Below are 18671 nucleotides of genomic sequence, written 5' to 3'. Positions count from 1 at the left end.
ACCAAGAAGTATTATGAGGATGGAGAGCAATGGGCAGATGGAGGGGTGGGCAGGAAGGAATGAGGTAGAAACAGTAGGACCTAGTGATGTGGGAAGAGGGAGGAGGAGGCACTGAACCAACTCTCAGGTTTCTGGTTTAGGGGACCGGTGAAGATTTTGTAGAGGTCAGATGAGTCTAGGTTTGAGTCACCCACTTAGGTCTGGATAAATTACACAAATTCCCTGAGCCTCTGTCACTTCATCTATAAGAGAGGGCTTATCGCAAGGGTGAAAGTGCCATTAATAGGGTTACAATGCCTGTTGTAGCATCCAAGATATGTTTAGCTATGAATACTGTTGTCATCACTACCGCTGTTAATACCAGAGTGGGACTAGCTATGGCTGGGGTCGCTGAGGGAGAAGTACTCTCAGTGTGGATGTGCTGAGTTGGGGGTGTCTGCCAGACATCCTAACAGAGACACCCGGAAATCTTGGATGGGGGTGTTGAGAAGACAACAGTTGGATGATCTAAAATTGGGCTTTTGGTTTCTGCACTCACGCCCCTCATGGTGCCACCGGACGCGCCGTCAACATGCAGAATGACGCCGGCGAGTTTGCGGATCTGTACGTGCAGCGAAAATGCTCTGCCAGCAACCGCATCATCGGCGCCAAGGACCAAGCGTCCATCCAGATGGACGTGGCCGAGGTTGACAAGGTGACAAGCAGGTTCAACAGCCAGTTTAAAACCTACACTATCTGCGTGGGCATTCACAGGATGGGGGAAGTCAGCTGACTCCATTCTCTGGCCAAGGCCACAGGCATCCTCTCGAAGAACTTCTGACTGAAGAGGATCGCGGATGTGGAATGTTTGTCATAAATAAATAGTAATAAATAAATAAATAAAATTGGATTTTGTTGAGCCATTGCAATAGGTGACCGTGGTGAGGGAGCTTGAGCGTAAGAGAGCGGCTGTAGTGATGGGCCATGGGGGTGAGGCCGGGAGGGGAGAGACAGAAACAGGAGGAGGCTGAAAATGACATGGGTGAGGACTGCCGTGGAACTGATGGAAAGTGCAGTGTTTTTCAAAGGAGGAGAAAGCCTGAAGGCATTGAGTTCATGGTTGGGGTGCAGTATTGGTGTTTAGGGTTTCGAAGGGGTGCGAGAAGACAGAGGGAACCTTGAAGCTGACGTGGAGGAGAGGAGAACGTCACTGAAGTAGAGGAGCTGGTGCAACGCTGAGGCTGGGCTGTGGGATGGACCTTGCAGGGACCTAGAATCGTGCCTGACTTGGATGGAGAGGGATAGAGAGGAAAACCTGTGCTCAAGTCTGATGGAAGTCAGGAGCTGGGCAGGTGTCTCGGGCACATTGGGGCTTTGAGAGGTAGAGCCAGGTGCTACTGACCTCCATGAGCAGGGGCCGTCTACACAGGCAGTCGAGGGATGCTTCAGACACGCAATTCTGCAGCTGGGAGAAGGCCTTCCTTGACTGGGACTTTCTGGTACGTGAAGCCTGGAAGTATGAAAAGTCATCACTGAGGGCTTGGAGCCTGTGTCTATGATATGTTACAAATAAATATAAATAGAGAGGAAATCTCGGAACTAAGGGCAATTTTTTTCAAGTTTTAACATTTTTTTGGATAAATTCTTATATATATATCTATATATCTGAGCTGTTTAATAAATGCTTGCTAACTAAGTATCAGTAAATGGCATGTATCTACACACTATGCCTTGAAATTTTCTTATTTCTCTTCCTCATGTTGTTTTTGGAGTTGTCTTCTGTCTGATATTGCCAGAAGAAAGCTTCATTTATTTCTAATTATTCTCTACACCAGAGTAATGGAGACATAAGTTTACTTGACTTCGCAAAAATGCTTCACGCAAAGATATAATCAGTCATCATGGGATCCTGAAAGACTTGCCTATGGGCAAAATATCACCAAGGTCTTCCTCAGTTGTCCCCAAGCTTCAGGGCACAAAGGAATCTTCTTGAGTGCTTGTTTAACATGCTGGCTCCTATGCCTGACTCCAGCTTCCCCCATCAAATTCTGATTTGGAGGTAGGGAATGGGGTCTTGAGACTCTGTATTCTTAGCAATTACTTGTGAAGTTCCAAAGACCACACTTTAAGATCCACCAACTTATCTTGAAAGCGTCTGTGATCAAAAAAGTCAGTCTTTTCCCCACCCTCTCGCTGCCAGGTTTGCGTTATGAAGTATGAGGGGGCTGACCTCAAGGTGACTGACCGATCTGTCAACACGATTCCTTGGGAAGATTCTCCTCTCGGCACCTCATTCCAATGTGATGGCACAAAGGCAGATCCTCTCACAGATTACACTGCCAGTGCCAGGTCAGGCAGGGAGGGGATGGGAGTGTGACTTACTGATCACCTTGCCCTTTCAACATCTAATGGCCCGACCCACCACTGACCCCAGACCCATGGCCCAAAAAGCATTTGAAGGAATTTAGGAAAGTTGACAGAGGTACAAGGAGACAAAATAAGCACTGCTAATTTGTTGCCTAACAGAAGTAACTGTTAGGCAAAGTAAGATCTTTTAGGGATACTAGTCTTCTAATTCTTTGGGGGCATAGAATCTTCACCATTTCTATCTTCATCGTCATCATCAACCATCACAATAATCAACAGTTACTGAGCACTCGTAAGATACGTCTTAGATTTATTATGGGAAAGAGACCCTGAGAGGTATAATTTTCCATCGCATTTCCAGGCCTTTGGGCAAAAGGATTTTATCGAGCCATCTCTAAGGGTATCAAAATTATTCTGTAGTATCTTCACAGAAATGATATCTCCTTCTCATGGACATGAACGTCCTTCCATTTCAATTCATCTGAAGGTCTGTCATATTTCCTTTAAAGACGTACTAGTATTTCAATGCGGATTTATCCATATTTATTTAATCAGTCCCTGCCAATGTAGATTTCATTTGTTGCAGGTTTTTGCCATTTCAAGCAATTCCATAATGAACCAAGCCATGCCTACCTTGGCACATCTGAGTGATCATTGATGTGAGATCAACATCTAGAAGTGTAATTGCTAGATAAAAGGGTATGGCCATTTAAACTTTTGGTAAGTACCTCTAATAGCCTTCGAAAAAGTTATGGCAGTTTATACTCATGGCGATAGTGTATGAAGAAGTGCCTGTTTCCTCATGCCACTACTGGAGATCATACTTAAAACTTTTTTTGGCACTCTGATAGGTAGAAAACTTCATGTTTATTTGCAGTGATGTGTTGATTAGTCATTTGTGTATTTGTATTCTGAGAAATGCCTAGTCCTGTGTTAAACATAAGACAATTTTTTTAAAATGTTACACAGGTTGATTTTTATAATATTTAATTCTTAGAATAGTAAGCTTCATTACTGGGGAAAATGTATGATATGAGGGCACTGAATACCTCATTTTTCACCTATATCCTATAATTTGAGTCTTATTTTAATAGAATAGAAGCCAATAATCTGGATGAATTTTTTTAAATGATTTGAGCACTGCTGAAATAACAATAAATTAAACAAATTAAGAATTGCTGTCTGAGCTCTTTCTGCTAGTCACCATGCTAGACATTGCTGCATGTTCTAGTATTGACTCTTCCTAACAATTCTTTGATGTTGATATGAACATTTCACCCTCACTTTAATGGAAAATTCTTTCCCTTTTCTACCGAGGAGATTAGGGAAACACAAAGACGATTATAGTGATTCTTTCTGAGAATCCCAACCATGGTACAGCCTGACCAAGATCCCGCTTCTGACTGGGAGAGGCAGTCTGGGAAAAAGCTTGGATACTGAAACACTGGGATTTCCAATGACTTGTCAGTGACTTCCATCCAAAGACCATCAGGAACCCGCTTGGGATTGGACAAATTGGGTTTGTGTCCAGTTACAAAGAGGGAGAAGACACGCAAGGGGGAGCTGTCAGAATGGGGTGTCAGGAAGTATTGATCATAGAATTTGGGCTTGTGTTAGGTGATTTGAGGGAGGGTCCAAGGAAGCGGAGCTTTGCTCCAGATTGGACATTGTCAGGAAGCAGGTGTAACCCTGTGACTGGGTATCTTGATAATTCTTGTCTATCAGGCAGGAGGATTAAGTTGAGACTAAAAAACAGGAGTCACTCATTAGCCAGGATGGAGGTGTTTGGTCATTTTTGTGTCTTGGCCAATGTTCTTGCTTTGTCTGTGTTCAAACATAATTACAGAGTGGTCTTGTCTCTGTCTTGATCCATTGTGGTCACAGGGGTCTTGTCCAATGTGTGTGTTGTGTGAAACTATTCACGTTTAACAGGAGGACACCGCAGCCCAGCCGTGGGCGCCAGCCTTCAGACCAGGGGCCGCTTTTCACTTTCTCAGGCAATTTCAGGACATTGAAAAGAAGACCATCTCCTGAACTGCAGCATATAGGTCTGCCCTCTTTAGAACCCCATTCTCTTTCTCTCCAGGTGTGGAGAGGCCATACGGCCCTGTAATGGAGAACGTGGACTCTGGCCCCAGGCAGCTGGGGCTGGAATCCTGTCTCTGCCACTTATTAGCCACGCGAGACCCTAAGCAAGTCACTTAACCTTTCTGTGCCTCATTTTCCTCATTTACGGAATGGGGGCGGGGAATAAAAAGGATCTGGGTTGTAGGGTTACGGTGACGCTGTCAGGACGGTAAGGAGCACAGAGGACGTGCTCTGTTATTACCAGCATCCCCAACTGTCCAGCCAATTCTCAAGTGCCTGGCTGACTGTAGAGCCTCCAGCTGTCGTCATTTCTAGTGCTGCGTCCCATTCCCTGTCTGTGCTGCACGCTCGTCCGCGCTGGTCTCCTTAAGTCTCTTCCATCGTGTTGCTGTTGAGTGGCGTGTTCCACACTCACTCTCATTCGTTGAGTACATCCCTGTTTGTACTATGTGTCAGGCATCGTGCTGAGCAGCACTTTACTCCTTTTTCCTGCCAGCCAGGCATTTTCAACCCCCATCTGACCACTTGAGAATATAAGGAACTTACCCAAGGACACAAGGTTCGTAAGTGGTAGAGCTGGGTTCAAATGCAAAATCATCTGGCCCTTAAACTCTTTGCACTTGGCCTCCCGTCTGAAAGTCCACACTCTTGAGCACTGTAGGCCTTCAGCGTCCTGCCCCAGCCTGCGCTTCCAGCTTGACCTTGCAAAATCCCCCAAACAACCAAAGAGCGTTGTGGAGGATCCAGCATCCACAGGTCTAGTCTGGAAGGCTCAGAGAACGTCGAGAGGCAAAAGACAGTTCAAACCTTTTGAGGAAGTAAAAAATGCATAGCTAATGGAAATGGTATCAATTAAGTGACAGATGTCTGCTGGAATGTCATAAACGTTCAGAGAAAAGGGATGTGGGCAAGCACGGACGGGCAGGAAGTGGTTCCCACCAGAGGCCAGAGAGTGGCTGAACCTTCAGAGAAGGGCCAGATTTGGGCAAAAGGAGGCTCTTCATTTAAGACTTGGTTCCATGGTCACATCTCTGCCATGTCTTGAGGCCCCGCTCGGTACCAGATGGTCCTGCCTCTGAACCCCTACGTGTGCTGCTTCATTCTTCCTCTTTCCTCCCCTCACCAGGTTATAAAGTGCTAGACGGCAGGAACCTTGCGCTTGTCATCTTTTATCATCACTCCAACGACACGCCCTTCCTACTACTATACACACAACACACACACACACACACACACACACACACAGTGTCTAAAACATGCCTCGCTCACCTAAGGCAGTCATGTATGAAGCCAAAGGTCCTGCATTCTTATCCCAGTTTAACAACTTCCCTGGCTCTTTTGGCATCTTTCCCCACGTACTGTGCACATTCACCACTGTGTACCAATCCCAGGCCGGCCGATTGGCCATCTGCCCTTGTACAAGTCCCTGGAAGCCTCTGGGCCTCAGCTCTCTCCTCTACAAAGAGCTGGGGGGTAGCCCAGCCGGGATTTCCTTCCAGAGGAGCATGAGAATCCTAAGAATTACCCTTGAAGCTTGCTAAAAGGTAGATTCCCGGGTTGGCTCCGTCTCCCAGAGATTCTGACACAGAAGGTGGCAGCAGAAATCTGGGTTTTAATGCGCATCCCAGGGGACTCTGAAGCAGACGGTCACGGCACTGCCCTTGGAGACCATGTTTTGAGGGCTGGTGAAGGCATCCATGCGGGGACAGACCTCTCTGATGCACAAACACGACTTAATTTTCAGAGCCGTCCACTTGAAAGCTAATGACCCGGTTGTGAGCCCACAGGGAAAATCTAGAAGAGCCAGGCGGTGGGAGCTTCCAGCGTCCCCACCCCCTCCTGAAGATGCTTCCGATTCCGATGAACTCCGCGGATCTGCTTTTGTTTGTTTGTTCTTTGCGCGAAGGGGTTTCTATTTCTGCTGAGGGCCTTCCCGGCTCAGATACCCCGTTTGGGAAAAGCAGCGTTTGCTAAGCCCTCCAAGGCTCCCGGCTCCCGGAGGGGGATCAATATCCCCACCGCTCCAGAAGGAGGCCTTTGTAGTGTCTACTTGCTGTTTGTGCTTCAGGCTCTGAGGGAAGGTTTGCTCCTAATTAAAGGCGTAAATGCTTTAATCCCCGGCCTGAGGGCTTCCCAGAGCGCATTAGCCGAATTAGGAAGGAAATGGATTGTAATCCCTTTAATATCAGCCTGGAGGAACTCGAGGGCTTCTGGTTTGGGAGAAGAATTTCCTCCTGTGATTTAACAATATTAACATGCAGAATTTGCATAGACAGAAACTTGGGGCCCAGCTTTCCCTTCAGGGAAAGCCAAGAGGAGTTTCAGATGAATGAAGGTTGCAATAATTAAGCTCCTACAACATACCAGAGCATTGTGCATGTCTTTCTCCTTTAGTTTCCCATCCAATCTGTGAATATGTATTTTATCAATAAGGAAATAAAGATGATTTGCAGCAACATGGATGGACCTAGAGATTATCATACTAAGTGAAGTAAGTCCGACAGAGAAAGAGGAATATCATATGATATCACTTATACGTGGAATCGAAAAAAAGAAAAGATACAAATGAACTTTACAAAACAGAAATAGACTCACAGACACAGAAAACAATTCATGGTTACCCAAGGGAAAGGGGGGGCGGGATAAATTGGGAACTTGGGATTAACAGATACACACTACTAAATATATATAAAATAAACAACAAGGACCTACTGTATAGCACAGGGAACTATATTCAATATCTTGTAATAACCTAAAATGGAAATGAATCTGAAAAAGGATATATGTGTGTGTGTGTATAACTGAATCACTTTGCTGTACACCTGAAACATTGTAAATCAACTATACTTCAAAAAAAAAAGAAAGAAAGAAAGAAAGGGAAATAAAGATGTAGAGGTGAATATCCTCACGGAGGAAGGAGGGGAGGATTTTTTGAGAGACTTTGGTGTGCCCTGTGCTTTGTATACACTATTTATTGAATCCTGTCCAGATAATCTATTTGTGTGTGCTTTTTAAATAACGTTTACTTCACCCTAACCATGCTTTTAGAAATACACTCATATTGGTTTCTCTTATGGAATTTAGTTTATCTTCGCCCACACAATTTGAACCCAGCACTTGTATGTGATTTAGGCTTAAAAAAAAAAAAAAGGATTTGTTTTCTGGTTTCTTAAGTGTTGAAAAGATGCCACCTCATGTGCTGCTGAGGTGGCAGGAACCACAGGAAACTTACCTATGCTTTGTACTTCAGAAAAATAATGTGTATCGCACTGTAAAAACTTACAAATTGGTACAATGTGACATTTTGTGACGGTTCAGTGCAAGCTTTACAAAGTCTAGTTGGAGGAAGTCTGAAGCACAACATAGCATTTCAATTCTCAATGAAGAAACGGGGACCCCGAGGCTTTGGGAGTGAATTTGCCCACGTTGGCTGCTGCAGAACAGTGACCGTGGGTGGCCCAGCTGAGCACCCAGCTGGGCTCTACAGGTTGTTCCATTAATGCTGCCGCATTAACTCTGAAGCCAAGAGATTCTGCAGAAACCTGACCACAGCGAACATGGAAAACACAGGGGACCCAAAAGAAGACTGAGTGCATGGACCCTGTCCCCTTTCCACTCTTCTGGCCTAATTTCCCCTCCTGCTGCCCTTGACACTTGTTTAGGGAGGCAGCGGGATGCTCCTTAGGGCAGTGTCACATCCCAGAGCTGTGTGGTCCCTGAATACGATAAATCGTCTCTATAAGCTTCAGATACCACCTATACCACCAGCAATTTCAGAGTGTGTGTCACACGTCCAGAGCTTTCTCCCCTGAGCTATACATCGTTGTAGCCTCTTGGATGCCACACAGACTGCACAATCAACTGCAATACGATGGTCCTACTCACCAGATCGACTCCTCCTCCAGCCTTTCCCATCTCGTCAGAGGACCGTCAACCCCCAAAGACTCATTCCAACACTCTGGGACTCATCTTTGATACCTCTCAAAGGTATCAAAGATACCTCTGTATCTTTGTATACAATACCTCTGTATTGCCTGTCACTTCCTAATAACGGTTAAATCCTAAAGAGTTTATTTCCAAAATGCCTCTTTTTTTTTTAATTGGAGTATAGCTGATTTACAATGTTGTGTTCGTTTTAGGTGTATACAGTGCCTCTTGAATCTACCCACTCTTCTCAGGACCTACCACCATCTCCTCCAACCTGTCCCAGCCACCATCATCATCCAGTGGTCTGCGAACTCATCTCCACGTGTCCCCTCTTCCGCTCCCCGCGGGCCAGGGTCCACCAGAGATCTTTTTGACATGCCCATCCCATTGCATCATCCGTCCGCTCGATCTCCCCAGTACTTCCCATGAGTCTCAGGATTAAAGCAACTGCCCTCCTGTACCCCAGCAGCCGAAGCCCCACCATCCTCTCCAGCCTGGACCTGCACTTGTACGACCTCACTCTGCTGTAGCAGGACAGCCTCCTTCCCCCACAAGACCAGCCTCCCTTCAACCTTACGGTGGTGACACAGGCCTGAGAATTCTCCTTCTTCTTTAGGAACCCTTAGGATGTCACTACTTAAGGCAAGTCCTCCCTAACCAGCCCCCAAGACTGGATTAGGTCCCTGCATCCCGTATTTCTCCTTCACAATTGTAATTAAAGACTCACGCAGGACCTTGCACAGTGTCTGGCATAGAGCAGAAACTCAGAAAATATGGGTGAATATTAGTATGAAGAACACCAACTATGTCCGTTTGACTTCCTACATTCATTTCAGGCAGATATTACCTCCCTGAATTACAGATGATCCAACTGGCTTCTGTTGAACTTACATGATTTACCCAAGGACATGAGGATAGAAAGTATCAGGACTTGAAGTCAGGACTCCAAAACCTACTTGGTATTATTGTCCTGAAAAATATATCCCTGATGCACAAAAATCACTTGTTATAATCTAGCTATCCATCTCTACAACCATCCTATTCTTTACCCTGTTCTTTGCCAGTTTTATTAAATTCACAAGCATGTCTCAAATCCCTACACTTAAGTGACAGGGCACTGAGGGATAAAAGGTAGGACCCAGTTCTTTGCCTCAAGGATCCCACAGTTTGTTAGAAGAAATAACTACTTTACCTCTCCAACCTTGAATTTGTTGGGACTACTTCAGCTGTAAGGAATATATCGGCTCACATAAACCGCAAAACCTAGATGTAGTCCAGCTTCAGGCATGGTTGCATCCAGGGGCTCGGTGCCCTCATGAGGCAGTCACTCTCTGTCTCCATCTCTTGGATCTTCCTTGCTCTGCTGATTTTATTCTCAGCGAGTCTCCCTCCACATGGTGGCAAAGATGACCTCAGGCAGCTCCAGGCTCCCATGCCCGCTATCTCAGAAAGAGAGAGCCTCTTTCCCAAGAGCTGGGGTTGACGCTCACGAGCCCACCTTGGGTCATGAGCCTCTCCCTGAATCAATTATGGTGGCCTAGAGGATGGAATATTCTGGGGACAACATGCCCATTTAGAGCTGGGGTAGGATCAGACCACACAAACTACATGATTCCTAAAGGGGAGAGAAACAGCTTTCTAAAGGGAAATTGGCATGAAAGAAGGGAAAGTCAGAGATGCACAACCGGCTCCCTCTCTTGGCTTCGTGCCCTCACCCACTACTTTCCTTGGCTCTTCTTGTTCCATGTTGTTCCTATCTTACAGGCTTTGCCCTCCTGACCCCTGTGCTGGGAAGCCCTTTCATCCAGATCTTGTCATGGCTGGTTCTTTCTACACTTCGATCTCTGCTCTAATGTCTCCCTCCTTCTTAGACCCCCCTATCTGAAGTGCCTCAGTCATTCTCCCACACTCATCTTGCTTCTTTGCTGGATCTAATAGAGGTTGAAATGCTTATTACTTTGTTTAGTCTGTGTTTTGTTGGCACCAGAAGGTAAGCCCTGTGCAAGCAGGAATTTCCATCTGTTTTGTTTACTGTTGAAACTGCAAGGTTCAGAACAGTGCCCAACACAAAACAAATGCTCAATAGATATTGATTGGGTAAATGAAAGGAGTCTATGGTGGCATCTAGTGAGAAACTAAGGAAAGCTTTGTGGAAGAGGTGGCCCTTAGAGAGAGTGGAATTTGTGTGTGTGTGTGTTAAATGTATTAACATTTATGCAAATGGTAGATATATATAAAATTTATCATTTTAACCATTTTAAGTGTACTATTTAGTGGCATTAAATACTTTCACAATGTTGTGCAATCTTCACACTATCCATTTCCAGAACTCTTTCCTCTTCCCAAACTGAAACTCAATACCCATTCCTCCCAGCCCCCTGGCAACCACCATTCTACTTTCCGTGTCTATGAATTTGATGACCCAGGTATTGTATATAAGTGGAATCATACAATACTTGTCCTTTATGGTCTAGCTTATTTCACTTAACTTAATGTTTTCAAGATTCATCCATGTTGTAACATGTGCCAGAATTTCCTTCCTTTTGAAGGCTGAATAGTATTCCACTGTATGTATATATCACAATTTCCTTATCCCCTCATCCACTGATGGACAATTGGGTTGTTGCCATCCTTTGGCTATTGTGAATAATGCTGCTAGAAACATGGGTGTGCAAATATCTGTTTGAATCCCTGCTCTCAATTCTTCTGGGTATATACCCAGAAGTGGCATTGCAGGATCCTATGGCAAATCTCTGCTTAATTTTTGGAGGAACCATCACTCTTTTCTACAGCGGCTGCACCATTTTACATTCCCACCAGCCATGCACAACCATTCTAGTTTCTCCACAGCCTTGTCTACACCTGTTAGTTTCTGTTTTGGATTACAGCCATCCAAATGAGTGTGAAGGAGGGTGGAATTTTGACAGACAGAGGAGGGATAAACCAGCCTTTCAGGCAACAGACGCTTGGAGGGGCTATGGTATGAGGTGGATTCAGTCACACACAGTCTGCTGTCATAATCCCCGTGGGGTTCTGTTTACCCCCTTCTCCTGGAAATAGACCGATTCGGTAGAGCATTGGAAAGCCCTGCCTCCCGGTACCTTCCGAGGCTGCCAGGCTTCATGTTGGCTCAGGTGTGCTGGGACACCAGCAGCTTCCTGTGAGAGAGGGTGGGACACGGACATGCAGAAGGTTGGCCAGTCACCCCGTCACGGTGCCCAAGGACTGCGACCAAAATAGCCTGCATTATGTAGGTCAGGGTTCACCTCACGGACAGCTGTGGCTATGGGACACAGCAACAGGACTCTCCAGGTGGCGGGGGCACTCGGAGATGGAAGGGCTGAAGCATCATGGTCCTCTTGGCAGGAGGAAGGGTAGGTGCTGTTTGCACTGAAGCTGGTCCCCAACCCGGGACAGGAGCTGTCTATGCACGAAAAGGAAGGGATACAGGGGCCATCTGAGGTCTGCCAACCACCCTGTTGGTCCACAGCCCCTAAAGGGAGTGGGGTTTAGGGCAGGGTTGCATGGGAATGAAATGGAGCACCAATCCAGAACCTAGAGAGCCACAAGATGGGGTGGGCTCAGAGAGATCCCCCAAGCCCGGGCAGAAAGGCCTCCCCACTAAGACTTCAGGGTTGGGGTGGGGGCCAGGGGCAGAGTTGGACCCACACGCTGCTATTGTTAACTGAGAATGCAGAGCCTCACAGTTTTCTTCACCCTGGATCGCCTCCATCTCCACTAGGAACATGGTATGTGCTTCTGCTTTAGGGCGACTCTAAGTCCCAGGGCTGAACCTTGCTTCCTCAGGGCTGTTCAGAGCCCTGGCTCCCGGGGACCTGTGTGCTGCAGTCAGCTCACCCCGGCTCTGGGAACCCATTCCGTGCACATCTTCACAACTCGGCGTCAACGACATTATACTGATAGCTCGAAGTGGGCCAGGGTGTGAGCAGTTTAGCAGAAGTTGGCAAAAGGCTATAAACTGGGGTTTATTTGCCCCCCAAAAGGTGATTGTGAAGCATTTACCAGCACACCATTTGCCCTGCTATCAGATCCACCTCTGCTCGAGTGGTAAACCTGATGTTCTCCATAGCTGTAATTCCTTCTGAGTCCTGCTCCAGCCCCTTTGTCCCAGGACCCCTGTCTACCAGCCCATTTATCCCTGCTGCCACCACCAACCCCTGGTGATTCAGTAATGTGCTTGGTTGACGCAGCTTTAGGGACAGTGGCTGTTTTCTCTGCTGGTGGCAGAAGCGGGGCTAACCAACTTGTCTGTGTCTAGGTCACCTGCTATGGCAGGTGCGGTGTACCCTGGACAGGCGAGTGTTGTGACCATCTCAAGGTTGGGCAGCTTTGGCAAACAGCCCCAGGGAGGGCCAGGCTCCTTGGGACTCCCTCTGGCCATCATCCTGGAATACGGTGGGTTTTTTTGTTTTTTGTTTTTTTCAAACAAGCAGAAGAAAGCTAAGGGTTTACAGTTTTCTGGGGCTTCATTTATTTACTCAGCGTGCATTTATTAGGCACCCTCGGTGTGTCAGGAAGTGTGCTGGGCTTTGAGGCTGCAGAGATGCCTAAGACTATGTCCTAATCTAGTGTCCTTCACTAAGTTAATGATAACCACTGTAGTGAGGGTTGTAAAATGTGCTGTAGAAGCAGAGGAGGAAGAGTTTAATTGTTGGGAGGTGGAGAATAAAAGGGTGGGAGAAATGTTTGGGAGGAGGGATTTAATATGGGTTTTAGAGGATGCGTAAGAGTTTGCCAGCGGGTGAAGAAGATGGCTCGCGTTACCAGCAGGAGGTGAGAGCATGTGCCAGGCACCTGGGAAGAGTCGAAAGTAGTGAGGCTGGAGTAATGGGCATGGAGGTGGGCCAAGGCGGATGAAATGGTAAAGGTGAGTAGAAACCAGATCAGGTCCTTGTTGTCTGTAGGCCCCAAAATTAGCCTTTGTCCTACAATGAGAAGCCACTGAAAGCCTTTAAGTGGAAGAATGACAGGATGGGCTCCCTTGTTTTGCGTTCTCCCTTACCCTTTAGGCGCCTGTGGATTTAGACATACATCAGAGCTCCTACATGGTCGACTACAAACTCTACGGGAAACACAAATATGCCAGCGTCACACTGGAAGAGGTAAGAAGTCACTCAGTCCTGTCTTCCGTTGAATTGCCCACTGAAATCATCCTTTTTTCCATTTTTATTATGAGTCTGGACATTGGGGGCCCTTACTGAGAACAATATCCGAAGCCAGGATATCTAAATAGGTCTTTTATGTGTATGTGTGTGCACATTTAAAAAATATATATCAAGTATAAGTCATGCATACAAAAGAGAGTAAATAATAAACATTTACAGTTTAAATGACATCGATAAATGCCAGTGTCTCTATTATCAGCCAGCTTAAAACACAACACATTAGAGCCCCGTCTGCCCCTCCCTGTTCATACCCCTCCCCCACTTCCACTTCTGAGTTTTGGGTTAAACACTCCCTTGTGTGTGTGTGTGTGTGTGTGTTTAAAATGGTTTTACCCTGTATGTATGTATCTCTTTAAATAAATTATTTAGGGTTTCCTTTTTTGAACTTTATTACATATTGGATCATCTTATTTGTCCTCTTCTGTGACTTTTGTTGTTTTGCTGAACATTATGGCACGTTGTTATTCGTTTTCTGCTGTATATTATTGTATTGCATGAAGATGCCGCGACATATTTTTCCCCTCTCCTGTCGGTGGACATTGGGGTTATTTACTTTTTTTTGTTAGTTCCGCCACCCCCAAATGCTGCAGTGGAGATGAGGCACAGCCTCCCATGCAGGAGTCCACCCATCCTGGGAGTAGAATTGCTCTTCGTAGGTGACATTACTATTTTCCAAAGTGGGTTCATCACGGTTCGCACCAGCACAGTCCTGTAGCTCTCCAATCTTGCCAGTCCTTGGTACTGTCAGACCTTTTCATTTTTGCTGACATGGTGGGTTTGAAATAATATTTTCTTGTGGTCATAATTTTCATTTCACTGATAATTAATGAGGTTCAGCATCTTTTCATTTGTTCATGGATAGTAATTATTCTGTTTGTCTTTTGCCCATTTTTCGATTGGGTTGCTTGTCTTTTTCTTATTAATTCGTAAGAGTTCTTTAAATATTCTGGACAGTTTTCATTTGTCAGTTATATAAGTGGCAAAATTCCAGTCTGTGGCTTGTCTTTTCACTTTCTTTCACTGAATAGAAATTCTTATTTTAATATAGCCAGATGTATCAGTCCTTTCCTGTATCATTTGCTCTTTTTAACTCTTTTTTTTTTAATTTTTTAAATTTTTGGCTGCATTGGGTCTTCGCTGGTGTGCACGGGCTTTCTCTAGTTGCAGCGAGCGGGGGCTCCTCTTCATTGTGGTGTGCATGCTTCTCATTGTGGTGGCTTCTGTTGTTGCGGAGCATGGGCTCTAGGCACGTGGGCTTCAGTAGTTGTGGCTCACAGCCTCTAGAGCGCAGGCTCAGTAGTTGTGGTGCACTTGCTTAGTTGCTCTGCAGCATGTGGGATCTTCCTGGACCAGGGATTGAACCTGTGTCCCCTGCATTGGCAGGCAGATTCCTAACCACTGTGACACCAGGGAAGTCCCTTAAGACTTGTTTAAGAGATCTTTTCCTATCTTGAGGTAGCCCCACTAAAATTAATAAGATCTATACAAACAAAAGTGGAACAGTTCCTGAGATACATTATTTAGGAGAAGCAAAGTGCAGAGTCGAATTATATAACACGTATCACTGGTGTACAAACTGAAGGGGTGCGGATATACATAAACATATATATATATATGTTTATATGTACATAAAATATTTCTAGAAAGATACAAAACACACTGACGACAGTGGTAGCCTCTGGAGATGGGAACAGAGAGAGGAGGAGAGTAGGAAATAGACTTACTTTTCACTATAAACCCTTTTGTACTATTTCAGTATATCTCTCTGTTGTACATATTACCATTCAAAAACTATTAAGTTTCTGAAAAATATTGCGTTGGCCAAAAAGTTCGTTTGGGTTTTTCTGTAACATCCTACAGAAAAGCATGAATGAACTTTTTGGCCAACCCAATTTAAAAAAGTGTGCTCTGTCTTGGATACTTCTAAGGAAGACGCTCCATTGTCACCTCTCTCAGCCCTCCCTTCATGTATGATTTGTTTCCACAGCAAGCAAAGCTGGATACACAACTCCGGAACAAAGAGTTTTACAGGCCTACCCCCAGCCCCAATCCCAAGCTAGAAGACAGATACCCTGCCTTCAAATGACCCGACATGACTGCCAAAGACCTGGGGCAACCCGGCTTCTTCCCACCACAGGACCATGTGGCTCCAGCGGAGGATGAATGCAGGTTTGTCAACATCTGTCCTTCCGTGTACCCAGCTTCCCACACCCTGTACCTGGCCCACGGCGATGCCAACCAGATTCACCAGAGTACCGACTTCCCCTGCCTTTTGGAGCCCGAGCGCCAGCCTGCTGCAGAGGTGAGCAAAGGCTACTTTCTACTGCTTGGCTGTGCCTGTCCTTATCACTGTACAGTCAAGGTCTCCATCTTGAACCGATGGGGACCCTTGATGCCATTTTACCAGTAGGTAGGCTGAGAACATCTTCCAAGGGCACTGTGGAAATTCCTCCCTCTCACAAGGAAATCCCTGCTCCACCCTTGGAGTACAGATTGGAGAACTAAAAATAAAACTCTGGAAAGATGTTGCAGCAGCACCGGGACTGTGCTTGTCCAACCTTACTCCCTGGCCTGCCCCGGGGTGCAGCATCCCCACCATAGGAGGAGAAGGGGAGGGAGGGAAGAAGGAAAACTAGTATGTATGGAGGGCCAGAATATGTGTGATGTTTCATTTTAAGAGCCCTGCTGTAAGGAGTCTTACTGTTTTAGTCATTTACTTACAAAATGGGAAAAATCATGTTTTGCATAGTCATCTGAATGTTAGGTGTGCTTGTAAAACTTGAAATGCTATTGGATAACTTTTCACCTCAATACTCTTAATTTATTCACCACTCTCACCCTTGTCACAATCAATGGTAACCATTTAGAGGGCATCATTTCATATTTTTCTTCTTGCTCAGTGGACCTTGGTGAACACACAATGTATGAGTCAGTTAAGAAACAGGCTAAGCTGCTGTAACAAAGGGAACCAAAATACAGAGACTTGAACAACATGCTAGTTTCTCTCCCATCTAACAGTTCAGAGGTAGGCAGGTGAGAAGGGGGATGGGCATTCTTTGCAGTGGCTTCCAGCTCTGTGTCCAAGGTGGCTGCTATGGACTAAATTGTGTCCCACACCCAAATTCATATGTTGAAACCCTAACCCCCAATATGATTGTATTTGGACATGGGGCCTTTAGGAGGTAATTAAAGTTAAATGAGGTCATAAGGGTGGGGCCCTAATCGAATAGGATTGATGGCCTTCTAAAAAGAGGAAGAGAAAGAGAGTTCTACACACACACACACACACACACACACACACACACACACACACACACACACTCCAAGGAAAGGCTATATGAGGACAAAGCAAAAAGGTAGCCTGCAAGCCATGAAAAGAGGTCTCACCAGAAACCAAACCCTGCCAGACCTTAATCTTGAACCTCCCAGCCTCCAGAACTGTGAGAAAATAAATTTCTGTTGTTTCAGTCACCCAGCCTGTGGTATTTTGTTATGGCAGCTGAACGGACTCATACAGTGACCTACTCCATTATTGATATTTTTTAGTTAGCAGAAAGGGAGAAACAACCAGGGGGATTCAGGTCATTTCCCTTTTAGGGGAACAATGCAGAAATGATACCCTTCACTTCCAGTCTTCCTCTTGGCCAGAGCTCAGCCACATGGTCCCACCCAACTACAAGGAAGGCTGGGAAATGTCATCTTTATCCTGGGTGGCCACGCGCCTAGCTAAAAGTGAGAAGTTAGTGCAGAAGGAAAGATTGGATTTTGGTAGATGATTACCATTTTTGCCACAATACATGAGAAAGCTTTCCCTTTATAGGATCACGCTAAACACCAGTGCTTCCGTAGGGAATCGTGTTACAATGCAGATTCTTGTTAAGTCAAGGATGGGGAGGAGATCTGCGTCTCCAACGAGCTCCCAGGTGAAGCCAGTGCTGCTAGGAGATAGTTCACGCTTGAGTAGTGACGTTATATGCAATACTCTGCATCTTCCTTTTCACACATCATTACTTATAGATCTAATTATTTTTAATGACTGCCTGATATTCCATTGAATTGATGGATTTTATTTATTAAACTATTTTCTTATTGGTGGATAGTCACGCTTTTCCAATTTCCTCCCAACAAATAATGCTGCAAACATATATCTTTACAAATGATGCTTTGATTTCTGTAAGGCAGGATCATACAAGTGGGATTTCTGGGTCAAACCATATGGGTATGTAATGTTAATAGATACCCCCAGAACAGCCCCCTTCCTATCAGCACTGAGTAAGAGTGCCTCGTCTCCCATCTCCTCACCAGCATATGGATATTACGGATCTTTAAAATTTTTGCCAGTTTGACAAGATGGAAAATGGTATCTCATCATGGTTTTAATTTGGCTACTAGTGAGGTAAAGGATCTTTTTTATATCATTAGCTCTTGGATCTTTCTCCCTTGAGTTATCTTTTTTCTCATCAATTTATAGGAGCTTTCTGCACATTGGCCACAATAACCCTTTATCTAGCACATGCTTCAAATACGTTCTCTCTTGAGTTTTAAATATAAACATTTAAATGTGTAATCTGAATGTATTTTTCTCTAATATAAAATTCATAATACCTGCATTAGAAAATGTTGTAACGTGAAGAAAGGTGTGAAGAAGAAAAAGAAACTGCGTATAATCACACTGTTCAGTCAGTGACAACTTCTGTTGACATTTCGATGCCCAGGGTGGCAGGGTAACAGTTAAATTCTTGGGCTGTGGAGCCAGACAAAACTGGAGTTCCACCCACACCTACATTTACAACTTACCAGGTGAGGGGTATTCTAGAAAGTTATTTCATCTCTCTGAACAGCAATTTCCTCATCTGTAAGAAGTATTAATAATGGTCATATCTTTGAGTGAACACAGCGCCTATGATATAGTTTGTGCTCAGTGAGATCTTTTATATGTATATTTTACTTATTTATATGCATATTTACAAATCTCACACTGAATACGTAATTGTTGCATTAACTATAAACATTGCTACTCAACTTTAAAACCTTATAAATATTATTGAATGAACATACCATAATTACTACTGTTTAACATCCAAGTTTCCAATGATGTATTTTCTCTTACAAATAAGGCTGCAG

General features: G+C 45.1%; 1 protein-coding gene and 1 pseudogene across 1 annotated transcript; both read left to right on the top strand.

Annotated features, from left to right (window-relative positions):
- Positions 1-544: 544 nt before the first annotated feature.
- Positions 545-820, top strand: LOC118906219 (annotated as a pseudogene).
- An 11830-nt stretch (positions 821-12650) lies between these two features.
- On the top strand, positions 12651-15957 carry TEX37 (testis expressed 37). Its single transcript, XM_036873633.1, is given in 3 exon segments — positions 12651-12677; positions 13392-13484; positions 15535-15957. Coding segments are annotated over 3 exon segments (543 nt in total).
- The last annotated feature ends 2714 nt before the right edge of the window (positions 15958-18671 follow it).

Source organism: Balaenoptera musculus, chromosome 13, assembly GCF_009873245.2.
Source record: "Balaenoptera musculus isolate JJ_BM4_2016_0621 chromosome 13, mBalMus1.pri.v3, whole genome shotgun sequence".
NCBI lineage: Eukaryota > Metazoa > Chordata > Mammalia > Artiodactyla > Balaenopteridae > Balaenoptera > Balaenoptera musculus.
The sequence above is the reverse complement of the archived record's forward strand: the minus strand, read 5'-3'. Positions and strand labels throughout refer to the sequence as shown.